This window comes from Hypanus sabinus, chromosome 27 (assembly GCF_030144855.1).
Source record: "Hypanus sabinus isolate sHypSab1 chromosome 27, sHypSab1.hap1, whole genome shotgun sequence".
Classification (NCBI taxonomy): domain Eukaryota; kingdom Metazoa; phylum Chordata; class Chondrichthyes; order Myliobatiformes; family Dasyatidae; genus Hypanus; species Hypanus sabinus.
The window spans coordinates 22,094,378-22,108,440 of NC_082732.1; the positions used below are offsets into that span (position 1 = coordinate 22,094,378).

Here is a 14,063-nt window from a genome sequence, read left to right on the forward strand (position 1 = left end):
CAGACTCCTCCCTGTAACCTTTGATACCATGTCCAATCAAGAACCTATCAATCTCTGCCTTAAATACACCTAACAACCTGGCCTCCACAGCTGCATTTGGCTGAAGAAATTTCTCTGCATTTCTGATTCAAAAGGGCACCCCTCTATCCTGAGGCTATACCCTCTTGTCCGAGACTCTCCTACCATGGGAAATATCCGTTCCACATCTACTCTGTCTAGGCTTCTCAACATTCAAAACATTTCAACAAGATCCCCCTTCATCCTTCTGAATTCCAGTAAGTAGACCCAGAACCATCAAATGTTCCTCGTATGACAACCCTATCATTCCTGGAATCATCGCTGTGAACCCTCTCCAAAGCCAGCACATCTGTTTGAAGATGAGGGGCCCAGAACTGCTCACCATACTCAAGTTGAGGCCTCACCAATGCCTTATAAAGCCTCAGCATCACATCCTTGCTCTTGTGTTCTAGACCTCTTGAAATGAATGCTAACATGGCATTGGCCTTCCTCATCACTGACTCAACTTGCAAGTTAATCTTAAGGGTGTACTGCACAAGAACACCCAAGTCCCTTTACATCTCATATTTTTGGATTTTCTCCCCATTTAGAAAATCCACATATTTATTTCTACTACCAAAGTATATTACCATGCATTTTCCAACTTTGTATTTCATTTGCCACTTCCTTGCCCATTCTCCTAATCTGTCCAAGTCCTTCTGCATTCTACCCATTTCCTCCGCACTACCTGCCCCTCCACCAATCTTCGTATCATCTGCAAACTTGGCAACAAAGCCATCTATTCCATCTTCTAAATCATTTATATATAGCATAAAACAAAGTGGTCCCAACACTGACCCCTGCAAAACACCACTAGTCATTGGCAGCCAACCAGAAAAGGATCCTTTTATTCCCACTCGCTGCCTCCTACCAATCAGCCAATGTTCTAACCATGTTAGTTACCTTCCTGTAATGCCATGAACTCTTAACTTGGTAAGTAGCCTCATGTGTGGCACCTTGCCAAAGGCCTTCTGAAAGTACAAATATAAAACATTCACAGCATCCCCTTTATCTATCCTACTTGGAATCTCCTCAAACAATTCCAACAGGTTTGTCAGGCAGGATTTTCCCTGAAGGAAACCATGCTGACTTTGTACTATCTTGTCCTGTGTCACCAAGTACTCCATCACCTCATCCTTAACAACTGACTCTAACATCTTCCCAACCACTGAGGACAGGCTAACTGGTCTATATTTCCTTTCTGCTGCCTTCCTCCTTTCTTAAAGAGTGGTGTGACAGTTGCAATTTTCCAGTCCTCTGGCACCATGCCAGAGTCCAATGATTTTTGAAAGATCATTTCTAATGCCATCAAAATCTCTAACACTACCTCTTTCAGAACCCTAGAGTGTAGCTCATCTGGTCCAGGTGACTTATATACCTTTAGATTTCTTAGCTTTTTGAGCACATTCTCTCTTGTAACAGTAACTGCACCTACTTCTCTTCCTTCACACGCTGTAACATCAGGCACACTGTTAGTGTCCTCCACAGTGAAGCCTGATGCAAAATAATTCATCAGCCATCTCCTTGTCCCCTGTTATTATTCCTCCTATCTCATTTTCTAGCAGTCCTATGTCCATTCTCATTTCTCTTTTATTTTTAACATACTTGAAAAAACTTTTACTATCCACTTTGATATTATTTGCTAGCTTGCTTTCATATTTCATCTTTTTCCTTCTAATGAATTTTTTAGTTGCTCTCTATAGGTATTTCAAAACTTCCCAATGCTCTATCTTCCCACTAATTTTTGCTTTGTTGTATGCTCCTCCTTTTGCTTTTACAATAGCTTTGACTTCTCTTGTCAGCCACAGTTGTACTACTTTACCATTTGAGTATTTCTTCATTTTTGGAATACACGCCCTGCACCTTCCTCATTTTTCTCAGAAACGCAGGCCATTCCTGCTCTGCTGACATTCCTGCGAACAGCTCCTTCCAATCTCTTTGGCCAAATCCTCTCTCATGCCACTGTAATTTCCCTCACTCCACTGAAATACTGCTACATCAGACTTTACTTCCTCACTTCCAAATTTCAAGCTGAACTCAATCATATTGTGATCACTGATTCCCAAGGGTTCTTTTATCTTATTGGAGTTGGAGTACTGTGTGCAGTGTGGTCATCTAGAGAGCCACCAATAAGTTTGAAAGAGTGCAGTGAATACTTACAAGGATGTTTGCTGGGATTTGTGGACCTGAGTTTTAGAGAAAAGTTGAATAGATTAGGACTTTATTCCCTGGATAAAGTCCTAACCTATGGTCCAAGTGTGGATAGAAGGGAATAGGCAGAATAGAAACAGGTCAGCACATACTAATCGGGCCAAAGGGCTTGATCCTGCACTTGAGCATTTTAAGACTATGATCGTTGATCTTAAAACATAGGTTTTAATTCAACCAAGGTAGGTGGGAAAGTTAAATTCACACAATTGAATTAGTTTGGAGTTAATCATTTAATGGTGACCATGAAGGTGCTGATTTGTTGTAAATCTCATCCTATTCAAGAATGTCTTACAGGGATGGATATTATTGAAAGTAGTGCCACATGTTGAAATAAAAGATTAGGAGAAACCTTGCTTAAGTATTAAGGATGGTAATAGGCAAGACTTTTAAAAGATGAGCTGGGTGTCCACAGACTCAACCAGCTACTTCAGCAGTGTGGGGGAGAAAAAAGAACTGTTTCTGTTTGGTTCTCACCTGTAAGCATGCTCTCATTGACCATACACTCTCCAGTTAGAAGTGCTGCATCACAAGGAACCTGAATTCCATCTTCAGGGATCACAATACAGTCACCAGGGACTAAATCCTGAGAATTCACCATTTGCTCTTCTGTACAGAAAAAGAACAGTACACTAATTACCAGAGTAATTAGTTACAAACCAGTAAGAACCAATACAAAGTTCAAGGATGATAACAATGGCTACCCACCGAGTCAAAAGCTGACTTAACATACAACCACACACACAAAACACAAGGTTATCACACTGATTAATGTTGAAGTTTACAGTTGTCATACAAATATATAATACGCTAATTTCAAAATTCAATTGTATGCTAAAGTGGTTTGAACAGCACTGGAATGACTATCAGGGAATTAGAGATTGTACATACACAATTATACCAAATGCTGTTGATAATTTTAATCTAATAAAGCAAAAATGAAAGTGCATAATGAAGATTTCAGAATCCAAATCATGTTTATTAACACTGACATATGTTGTGAAGTTTGCTGTTATTGTGGCAAGACATAAATGTTGTGATAAACACCAACAAAAATAGAATAAATTGTGCGAAAGACAAATACTGAGATTGTGTTCAAAGACCATCCAAAAATCTGATGGCAGAGGACACAACCTCACCATACTTCTTTTGCACTTTTTATAAATATCAGTAATAACCTCAAATCAATATCAACTATTATTCTTATTCCTAACTTCCATTCCATTTACAGGCACAACATAGGAAAGGATAAACGGTTTGTGCTCCAACTCTGAAAACAGCTCACAATTTGGCAAATCAGAACAGGAAAACCAGTAAGAGAACTACTTACATTGTAATATTAACAGAGCAGAAAATTCATCAGATATTTCACTGGAGTGTTAACAAACAGAACAAACTCAACTCTGAGACATATAAGGAGATAGTAAAGATGCTAGTCTTTAAGGTCGTGTTTAAGGACTATCTAAAAGCAACAGTTGTGAAGAGGTTTAGAGAGTGAACTCCTAGCTTCAGACTTCGGCAGCAGAATCAAGATGGTACACCTCTGAACACAATGACAGACATTTTGGAGGAGTTCAGGGTTGGAGATGGTTACAGGTATAGGGAAAGGTGGAATCAGGAAGGACTTAAGACAATTTTCATTCTTTTTTTAAACCAATGTAATTGAAAAGATGCCATACTTCGATGAACAAAGAAATCATGGGTTAACAGGACTTCGGTTGAATGAGAAATCAGAATAATCTCATTAAATGAAGGAGGGCGGCAAGGAGCACTTTGGAATAACGAATCCAGTGGTATGCATAAATGCTGCAGCACCACTTGAGCTGAGGGAGAGGAGAGAGATTACTTCAGTAGATAATTAGGCAGGACGTTCAATTCAAAAGGATCAGCAAGATCATGACAACTTGATTCAGTTTTGGAGCAAAGCCAAAGTACGGAAGGGATGAAGCCAAGGAAGAAGGGATGCAGTTTGTGAACAAGATTGAAGACAAAGACTTCAGAGCAGATGCATGTGCAAATACATTCTTGAAAATAATCAGTTGGTGACAGCTGCTACTAAGGACTGAGTCAATTATTCTTTCTACAGAAGACAAGCTCTCTGCCATTTGATAACAGATTTGGCTGTCATGCTCGTTATTTACCCTCTCAACTTCTAAAGCTGCTGTCTTTTACTGAGATTTAAAATTCACAAATGTTTTCACAACCCTTCAATTGGCTCAGAGCCAATTTTGTCCCATCAAGTACTGGCAGGTTGCTCAATCAAGGATGATAATATCATTGGTTCTATTTTCACTATATTTAAACTGTACAACATTTTCAGCAACTGTTTTGTGATATCTCAAGGTTATAGAAGGTGTTCTACAAATGACTTACAAAATATATTGACTGGCTGTGGTCTAATTAAAATCAGAGGTTAAACATTGTTTGCATCCATCTAACACTCCAACTGATACTGGAGCAGTTAAAGGAGTAGAGGAGTAGAATTTAAAGGAGTAGAACTCCTTTCTAAAGTTCAATGTTAAATTGTACAGCATCTTATCCAGTAAGTCACTGTGATAGAATGCCCACTAATTGCCTCAACTTCACTTGCTGTTTCATGAAAAGCACTGTTACACAATTACAAATTATGCAAATAGTCCATACTGTTCTGATAATAAGAAAATTAGCATCAACCACTTACCTCCAGAATCTCTATGGACACGTACATTAAGAGTCAACTTTACCATATTCCGTAATGTTACACTTTGCTGTATACAAAGAAAGCAGATACAAATCAGTGTTCTGTCATGAAATTCTTCACTTTCACAGATTAATAACCACATTAATGAATAACAATGTACAGTACATCTACACCAGAACCAAATGTACTACTGATTAGTAAATTAGAAATATAATAGTCATCATTATTGGACAATCATCTCAGCACTCAACCACACCATGGGAACATATGCACTTTAAACTTTTTTTAAAGCATCTACTCAGTTATGCATAGATGTTTTATGATGATAATGAGGTTTTTTTATTACTGAATAGAAGCAAGATGTTTACCTAGGGAAGGTGTATATACATTGAATTATCTAAGTCCTTCAAAAATGGCTCATGTGACTAAAGCACTATTATAGTTAGTCTTGTTTTGAATGACTACTGTGAAAGTTTAATGGTTTCATGAAATAGGATGTAGGTGATAACCAGGGAGGGAGGAACCTTTAACCAACAATCCCAAATAGCAAGGAGTTGACTCTGATGTTATAAAATGAATTACTGTCTCACGTCATGTGATTTCCAAATCAGTAATTAATATACTCCAGTTTTTAACATAAAATTTAAGAGAATATTCACTGACTTCTACAATTGCAAAAATCTGCTTATCACCATTGTTTTTACTGGGATTTCATATCTGACGATCAAACTTTGTACAACAAAAAGAAGATTGATATTTAACATCCAAGGCTCAAAGGGCTGTAATTATCCTTTATTAATTAAAATAACATTAACTCTCCTCCAATCCTCTGGCACCTCATCTATGGCTGATAAAGATGTAAAAATGAATCTCCTCCTTTGTTTCCCATAGCAACCTTTGAAGTAGCAAGTGAGAGAGGCACCATTACAGGGTGGGTGCCATTGAAAAGAACAAGTCCTGTCGAGAATGAGTTTTATTTAAGTCAATAAAAAGAAGGGAGGTGTAAGAGGAGGGGCCATTGTGGGAGAGGCTCAGTGTTAAGAGTAGTCAGACTTTGGTCAACAGGCTTCGTCGAAAACAGGCAGAGGTTAAGGGTACTAAGTCATTTGTTTTGATTGTGGAACTTGAACTTGAGAAGTTGGAGCTAAAGGTACAACAAGTACACAAGAAGAGGCTGAGTAAGTGACGTAGGTGGGTGTGAAACTCAAAGAATTCAGAGTGAGGGCACAGGCAAGAACAGGTGAGTGTTTTTTAAATTGTCTGTAAATCCTTAGTCTTAGTTCAGTGTAGGCAGGATGGCTAATGCATTGGAATGCTCCTCCTGTGAGATGTGGGATTTCAGGGTATCTGACCATATCCCTGATGACTACAGCTGCAGGAGAGCACCCAACTTCAAACCCCAACTGACAAGGTCAGTGAACTGGAGCTGGAAGTACTCAGGACCATTTGGGATACTGAAAACCTCAAGATAGAACTTTTACTGAGGTGGTCAAACCCAAAGTGCAGGCTTCAGATAGTAGATGGGTGACCACCAGGAGAAGTCCGGGGAGTAAGCAGTCAGTACAGGGTTCCGCCGTGGCATTCCCTCAGTAACAAGTATACCACTTTTGATACTGCTGGGTGGGGGGGGGGGGGGGGCCACACTGGAAATGACCTATCAGGGCACAGCAGCAGCAACAAAGCCTGTGGCACTGTGGCTGGCTCTGAGGCAGAGCGATAATGTCAGGGCACTCGATAGGGTGATGGACAGGAGTTTCTGTGGCCAAGAAAGATGCTAGGGTGGTGTGTTGCCTCCCAGAGTGGCGGGTGCCTGGAATGTGCTGCCTGGGGTGGTGGGAGAGGCAGAAACATTACAGACTTTTCAGGCATTTAGGTAGGTATATGAATAAGGAAAATAGAAGGATATGGACACTGTGTAGGCAGAAGGGATTAGTTTAGTTGACCATGTGATTACTAATACATTTGGTTCTGCACAACATTGTGGGCTGAAGGGATCATTCCTGTGCTGTACCGTTCTATGTTCTACGTACCCTGGGATAAATCTTAGCTGGTCTCGCAGGTTTATCAAACCTTATCTATCTCATGACATTTAACACCTCCTCTTCGTGCTTCAGATTATCCATTTAACTCACCATCCTCTATTGCAGATGAGAAATCCTCACTCCAGATGTCACACCCATCTTCCTCTAATTCCCACTACTCGTTGGCAGCCCTATAAGTATGATCCAGCAATATGATTGGCCTCTCTCTTATTCCTAAATTCTATCTATATGGTCTCATTGTATGATGCTACCAGTTTATCCTCTTGAAGTATTGTCGTAATTTTCTCCCTAATCAGTGCTGCGACTCCCCCCTCTTATTTTGCATTCCCCTTTTCAAATACTTGTGCATTCTTGGGATTCCAAAGAACACACTTGGGCAATCCACAAACTTAATAGAAATTTATTTGGATGTTATTAATCTGTAAAGGATATCATATGACATTCATACACTCCCATGATCATCATCACCAAGTAGTAATAAAAAAGGCACTCTGGCATATTTCCCTTCCCTGCCCCAGATGTGACAGCTGACTAACTTCAGCCAGTTCCGCACAGGCTGGGGCTATCTCCTAGAAGCAGTTATAGGGTATACTCTGTTCATTGCATTCATTGCACCACTAATTAATAGTAACAGCTGACTCAAGAAAATGCAACAGCAATAAAGATTTAGTACAATATCAAAACCCTCAATCTCTTGGATTACTTTAAACAGTTGATTTCGTTTATAACCACATAACCACATCCATATTTCTGTGGACGTTTCAACAAGCTAGGAAACATCACCTCATGCTTTTAACCTGGAATTGTGATTAAAGGGAGATGGTCCAGAACTATTTAATATACAGCATAGACTACAATGTGGCAGAGGCATCTTATTGCTATCCCACTCCCATTTTCTACATGTTTCAAGGCGATTTATTCTAATTAGTGTTGAAGGAGAACAGAAAGATTGAATTTCCTTCCCTAAATTTATTCTTTACCTGCTCTATGCAAGCAGTTTGCATTTAGTTGCTTTTAATACAAGTCCAATTCTTACTCAAAATTGACTCAAAACATTCGACTGCATAAGGAAACAACATGCTGACAGTATTTTGCAATTTTTGGAACTTGGGATCTAAGAACCAGGTATATTTTTCCTTTCACTGCACACAATACAAACCTGTACATTTAGCATGTATAATTCACCTGCAAATAGTGAACACTTCATTTTCATGCACAATACCTCACAAAATGCACAAGTAAGTTAATTAATTTGGATTAATGAACTGCAAAAAATACTCAAAATATTTGATAATTTGGTTGAAATTCACAAGATATTATTTGCCAGTGTAACAACTTTTTTTTGTTTCAAGTTTAAAACAACATGTAGACTTCCAGCAACAGAGCTTTAGGTCCTCCATACTATGGCAACTTGTTATTTGCTCCCTAATGATGTACCTTGTGCGTCTGGTAGAGGGATATACTAATGGATATAACGGAGATAAATAGGATACACGCTGCATAGTAATAATACTCCTCAGTAATCCAGAGTACAATACTGAAAATCTGAAAAATGTAGAAAGGATTCAGGACCTGGAAGAGAAACCGAAAGTTCATCAAATTTAGAACTGAAAACCACATTGCAATTAGAAATAGAGAACAAAATTGCATCACTCTGATAGGTTGATAGGACTGAGCTCCCATTCACCATCACTTTTCTCTCTGCTCATTATTTTCCCCTTTATTTCCACCACTCAAAATGCCAAATTAGAGTGCATTTTATTTACTCTCAAGTACCTACACCATATGGTTTATCGAGACTGTTAAGTATCTGCTGGGTCATTTACTGAGACACCTGCATTCAACCTCTTCTTGGTACGTCCATATACAAGCAACCACAGAATGTACAGGGAGAATGACCAAATGCAGCAGTACTGTGCTTTCTCTATTGCAAGAGTATCAAAGGCCATTTAGTTGACCTAGTGTCATACAAATCAAGGTCATATAACACAGCACCGATTAGGACTCTTCCTGTTCATCCTCAGGTACAGTCTGTATGACACTCAAGTATTATTCATGTATTTGGCCCAAGCTATATGGATGAAAGAAACCATAGTTTCTCATATTAAAATGAAGCACTTACCTTTGAGTGTGCATTTTCACTTCTCCGCTGAACATTTTTGTCTCCCCATTTAATGGGAAAGAATACCCAACAGTAGGAGATTACTTCTCTCTTTACAACTAACAACTAACTTCTACAATAGTGAAAACTTGGCTGTTTTTACTGCCCCTCTCTTGTGCAAAATCATCATCTGAATATAGTTACAACTGCATGAATGCACTCTGGATCACTCATTTCCTGACATTCAGTCAGTCTTTGAACTCTAATTTCATACATCAGCACACCACAGCACAGTGATCAAGATAATACACACAAAATACAGCACCTATGAAAAAGAGTAAACAGCCGACATTTCAGGCAGAGACCCTTCATTAGGATGCTGCCTGGCCTGCTGAGTTCCCCCAGCATTTTGTGCGTGTTACTTTGATTTCCAGCACCTGCAGATATTCTGACAATGATTAAGATGTTCATTTTAAATTAATTTTCATCTCAATTCATTTTCACTTAGAAACAAAACCACCTACTACAATGGAAAGAAAAACAGGACCACATCAACTCACCTCTTCAACTAATAATGTGAAGTATGATTTTACAAGCACCTCAATCACGTTTGGTCCATACACCTGCCTTCTGCAAGTAAAACAAATAAATTACAGCAATGCAAAACAGCCCAACTTTTGTTAAGGCAGCTTTTTGGAGCAATGGTCCTCTCAAGTATTTAGACTACCTGCAAGTCTGAATACTGAACATCCAAGAAGCACATCATATTCAAGTCTAACCTGTTCTCGTCCTTTACTGACACATATCAAGCTCAAGTTCAGTTGTCATTCAACCATACACATGTATACTGGCAAACGAAATAATGTTCCTCTGGACCAAGGTGCACAACACAGTGCATATAACTCACACACGTGACACATAAAGTGATATTATCACAGGTAAATTAGCAAATAATAAGGTGCATTTATGACACAAGTTTAAAAAGTAAACAGCATAACGCTGCTGACACTTCATACTTGACAAGACCTAGGTGGTGTCAGGAGGTTCAGTAGTCTTATGGCCTGGGGGAAGAAGCTGTTTTCCATTATAATACTTATTAACCTCTTGCCTGATGAAAGGTCGTTGGAGATTGTTGGACGGATAGAAGGGATCATTGACGATGCTAAGGGACCTGTTTACACGGCGCTCCTGATAAAAATCTCTGATGAGTAAAAGAGTGATCCCGATGATTCTCTCAGCAGTCCTTACAATCCTTTGTCGGGGCTTGTGGTCAGATGCCTTGAAATTCCCAAACCAGATGGTGATGCAGCTGGTCAGGAAAATCTCAATCGTGCTCCTGTAAAAATTGGTTAGAATGGGGGTGGGTGGGGAGGCGGGAGGTGGGAGCCTCACTCACCTCAATCCCCTCAGGAAGTGGAGATGCTGCTGAGCTTTCTTGAACAAAGAGGTGGTGTTGAGGGTGGTCCCAGAACTCCCAGAAACGTGGTGCTACCAACTCTCTAGATGGAGAAGCTGCATATGTGGAGTGAGGACTGGTCAGCCTGAACTTTCCTAAAGTTCACAATCATCTCTTTGGTCTTGTCCATGTTGAAGCTCAAGTTATTGTCCTCACACCATTCTACCAGATGCTCCATCTCCTCTCTGTATGCTGTCTCATCATCGTTGTCAATGAGGCATATAACTCACTGTTGTGTCATCAGCAAACTTGATGATTCTGTTTGAACTAGATTTGAGTAGTGCAGTCATGCATTAGCAGTGTGAACAGCAGCGGGCTGAGCACGTAGCCCTAGGGAGCACCAGTACTCAGCCTGATAGAGCTAGAGATGTTTTTGCCAACACACACTGACTGTGGTCTTTCCATCTAAAAGTCGGGGATCCAGTTACAGGAGAAGTGTTGAGACCCAACGAGGGCAGTTTACCCACCAGCTTCTGAAGGATGATCCAAGTTAAATGCTGAGCTGGTCAATAAACAGCACTCTGGCATATGAGGCACCATTTTCCAGGTGGGACATGATGGAAGAGTGCAATTTGAGCAATAAGCAAACTGGGAAGGGTCCAATGTGGCAAAAAGATGGGAATTAATGCAATCCAGAACCAGCCGCTCAAAACACTTCATTATTGTTGCGGTCAGTGCCACTGGACAGTGTCGTTGAGGCTGGTTGCTTTCTTGGACACCGGGATGATGGTGGCCACCTTGAAGCCTGAGGGGACAGTGGACAATTCCAGAGAGATGTTGAAGATGGTTGTTAGGACCTCCATTATCTGGGCTGGAGAGTCCCCCAGCACCTGACCAGGAACATTATCAAGCCCCATAACTTTACATGGCTTGACCCATAGCTAGAATCTTCCTCACATCAACTACAACCAGAGTTCCTACTCCTCAGGGGGGAGGGGGTGGAGAGGGAAGGAGGGCCTTCCTTGCCGGCATATCATTCCATGCATCAAACCAGTGTAAAAGACATTCAGCCTTTCAGGAAGAGAAGCATCACTGTCAATGGCACGTAGGGTGGACATGTAGTCTGTTATTGTCTGAATGTGCTGCCAAATGCGCCTTATGTCTCTGGTTTTACAGAAATGGCTGTATATTCTCTGAATAATCCAGTTTTGCCTTCTTAATGACGCAGGAAAGCACAGCTCTTGCTGACCTGAGAGCCGTCTTATCTTCCAATCTGAAGGCAGCATCCTGATCATTCAGTTGTGTCCGGACCTCTTGCTGTCAGCCACAAATTCTGATTTGCCTTCACATCGATGTGTTTAATAATGGTGACGTCCTCAATGCATTTCTCAAAGTATCCAGTCACAGATCTCACATATTCATCTATGTTAATGTGATGGTCGTAGTCAGCTGTCTCCCTGAACATGTTCCAGTCCATGTTTTCAAAACAGGTCACATTACTGAGGTTGCTCCTTCCAGCCCGGCCTTTTATCTCCCTTTCAGCTGGTGTAATTCATTTAATCAGTGGTCAGCATGCAGGAATTAACAGAGAATCCAAGGTGAGGGTAGGAAGCAGCTTTGTATGCACCAGGGATAATGGCACAAACCAGGTCTAATGTATTCTCTGGTAGGAAAGTTAACATTCTGATATAATTTAGGCAGGACCAATTTTATGTTAGCGTGGTTGAAGTTGTTAGCAACAATAAAGAAACCATCAAGGTGTGTGATTTGCAAGTCACTGATAGTGCTGTAAAGCTCATGTAGCACTTCCTCAGCATTAGGACAGTGGGGGAAATGAATACAGCCACAATCACAATAGCAATGAAAATCGCTCGGAGAAACCCATTAAGAACTCTACCATAGGTGAACAGTGGGTCATCACTACCAAAGCATTTACGCACCAGTTCTTGTTAAAATACTGTAGGTACATATACCTCCAACGCAAGTCCTGCCAGAGATATCAGAAATTCTGACAGCCTGAAAAGAGATTAAATACTCTAAGCTGGATGGCTGGTTTAGGGGCAGTACCCTGGAGCTATATTTCTGTCATGTTGAGGGTACAGCCATGCTTCATCTCATGCTGATTTAGTTTATCCAGTTTATTTTCTAGCAATCAAATGTTTGAAAGCAGAATCGAGGGCACAACTGGCCTGCAAGGTTTTGCCTTCAGTTTCACATGAATACCAGTGCACCTTCTTTGCTTCTGTTTCCTTGTGCATCTCTTCCGACCACGTCTCCTCTGGGTAGCTGTAGCAGGCGATGACATAAGCTCATGCCGTGAAGCTCATTTGCTATTGACAAGTCGCTAGTGAGGTAGACTTGCTGTTCTTAATATCTAACTGGGACTTGCAATTATAAGAAAGAAGTAAAGGATGAACAATTACACCATTAGTGAGATTGGCCACTGAAACTGGATGCACTACCATTTGAAGTGAAAGAGGTCATAAGTCATATATTTTCAAGCTGAGTGTGTCAAGCAATGACTATGTATTGGAATCCTGGCTTATTTACTGTGCTATGGTACAGGGAAGAAATCAAATGCAGTACTTCAAAGAATCAAATGGAATTTTCATAGCTGAGTTAGATTAATTTCAGTTGGGTAATGTATCAAAGGATGTGCAGAACAAGCAGGCAATTGTAGTTGAAAAAGAACAAGTATGGAATTATAGCATAATAGAATTAATTTGGCTTATTCCAAGTTACTTAATACTAGATGATGATTAAGCAATTGATCTTTTGGAAATGTATCTTCCACCCTTTGCAAAGACTGCTGAAAATCACAAAATAGTAATGTTAGCATTCCTTGATGCTTATGGTTCAGTACGTGAAATACAAGAAGGAAGCATAAAATGAATGATAGGACTTTAGGAGCACTGATATACAGAGGCAAATTGGGTGCAATCCCATTACAGGAAGGATATAGAGGCTTTGGGGAAAGTGCAGAAAAGGTTCAGCAGTGTTGCGTAGTTAATATTTTGGTAATATGAGTAATATTGTAAATATATTGTTTGATTATGTATTCATTATTTAAGTAATACATTACTGGCTATATGAAAAAGTACATGAATGGCATACATCATTACACCACCATGTCCATAACTGTACATCTCACTTAAAGTAAAAATTAAATGAAGACACAAATTCCTAGTTCCACATTTTCTTTCAATTAGTTTTATGTTTTGGAGTTACAAAACTTAACAGTGGCAATGAGGAAGTTTTAAACAAACCTGAGACGACCACCTACCTGTGGAAGAGCAGCTAGACATTAGGTTTTTTTTAAAAAAAGCACAGCAAAATGTTCCAGCTTTTAAAAAATAAATTGGTGCACTTTTTTTTCTTCGCAAAAAGAGAAAGACATTTGTTCACAAAAGGCAGAAAATGGAAAAATTCACAAGTACATAACCGGTAAGTACTGGGTAATAATAATTATAAATACATTTTTAAAAGAACAGAAGTGGCTGGCTACATTAGAAAAATAGATGTGTTTGATTACACAGAAGATAACTGGATATTGTATACTGAACAAATTGAACAGTATTT

At 39.8% G+C, this 14,063-nt stretch overlaps 1 protein-coding gene across 2 annotated transcripts in view; it reads right to left on the reverse strand.

Annotated features, from left to right (window-relative positions):
• atp13a2 (ATPase cation transporting 13A2) overlaps positions 1 to 14,063 on the reverse strand; it is a 144,089-nt gene that overhangs the window by 49,136 nt on the left and 80,890 nt on the right. Inside the window, exons 8-11 of one of the 2 annotated variants that reach the window (XM_059951899.1) lie at positions 9,649 to 9,718; positions 8,425 to 8,559; positions 4,946 to 5,012; positions 2,743 to 2,874 (exon numbers count right to left, since the gene is read on the reverse strand). In XM_059951899.1, coding sequence (XP_059807882.1) covers positions 2,743 to 2,874; positions 4,946 to 5,012; positions 8,425 to 8,559; positions 9,649 to 9,718 — 404 coding nt within the window. The remainder of the gene's footprint in view (positions 1 to 2,742; positions 2,875 to 4,945; positions 5,013 to 8,424; positions 8,560 to 9,648; positions 9,719 to 14,063) is intronic. The other variant, XM_059951900.1, reaches the window with a different exon arrangement.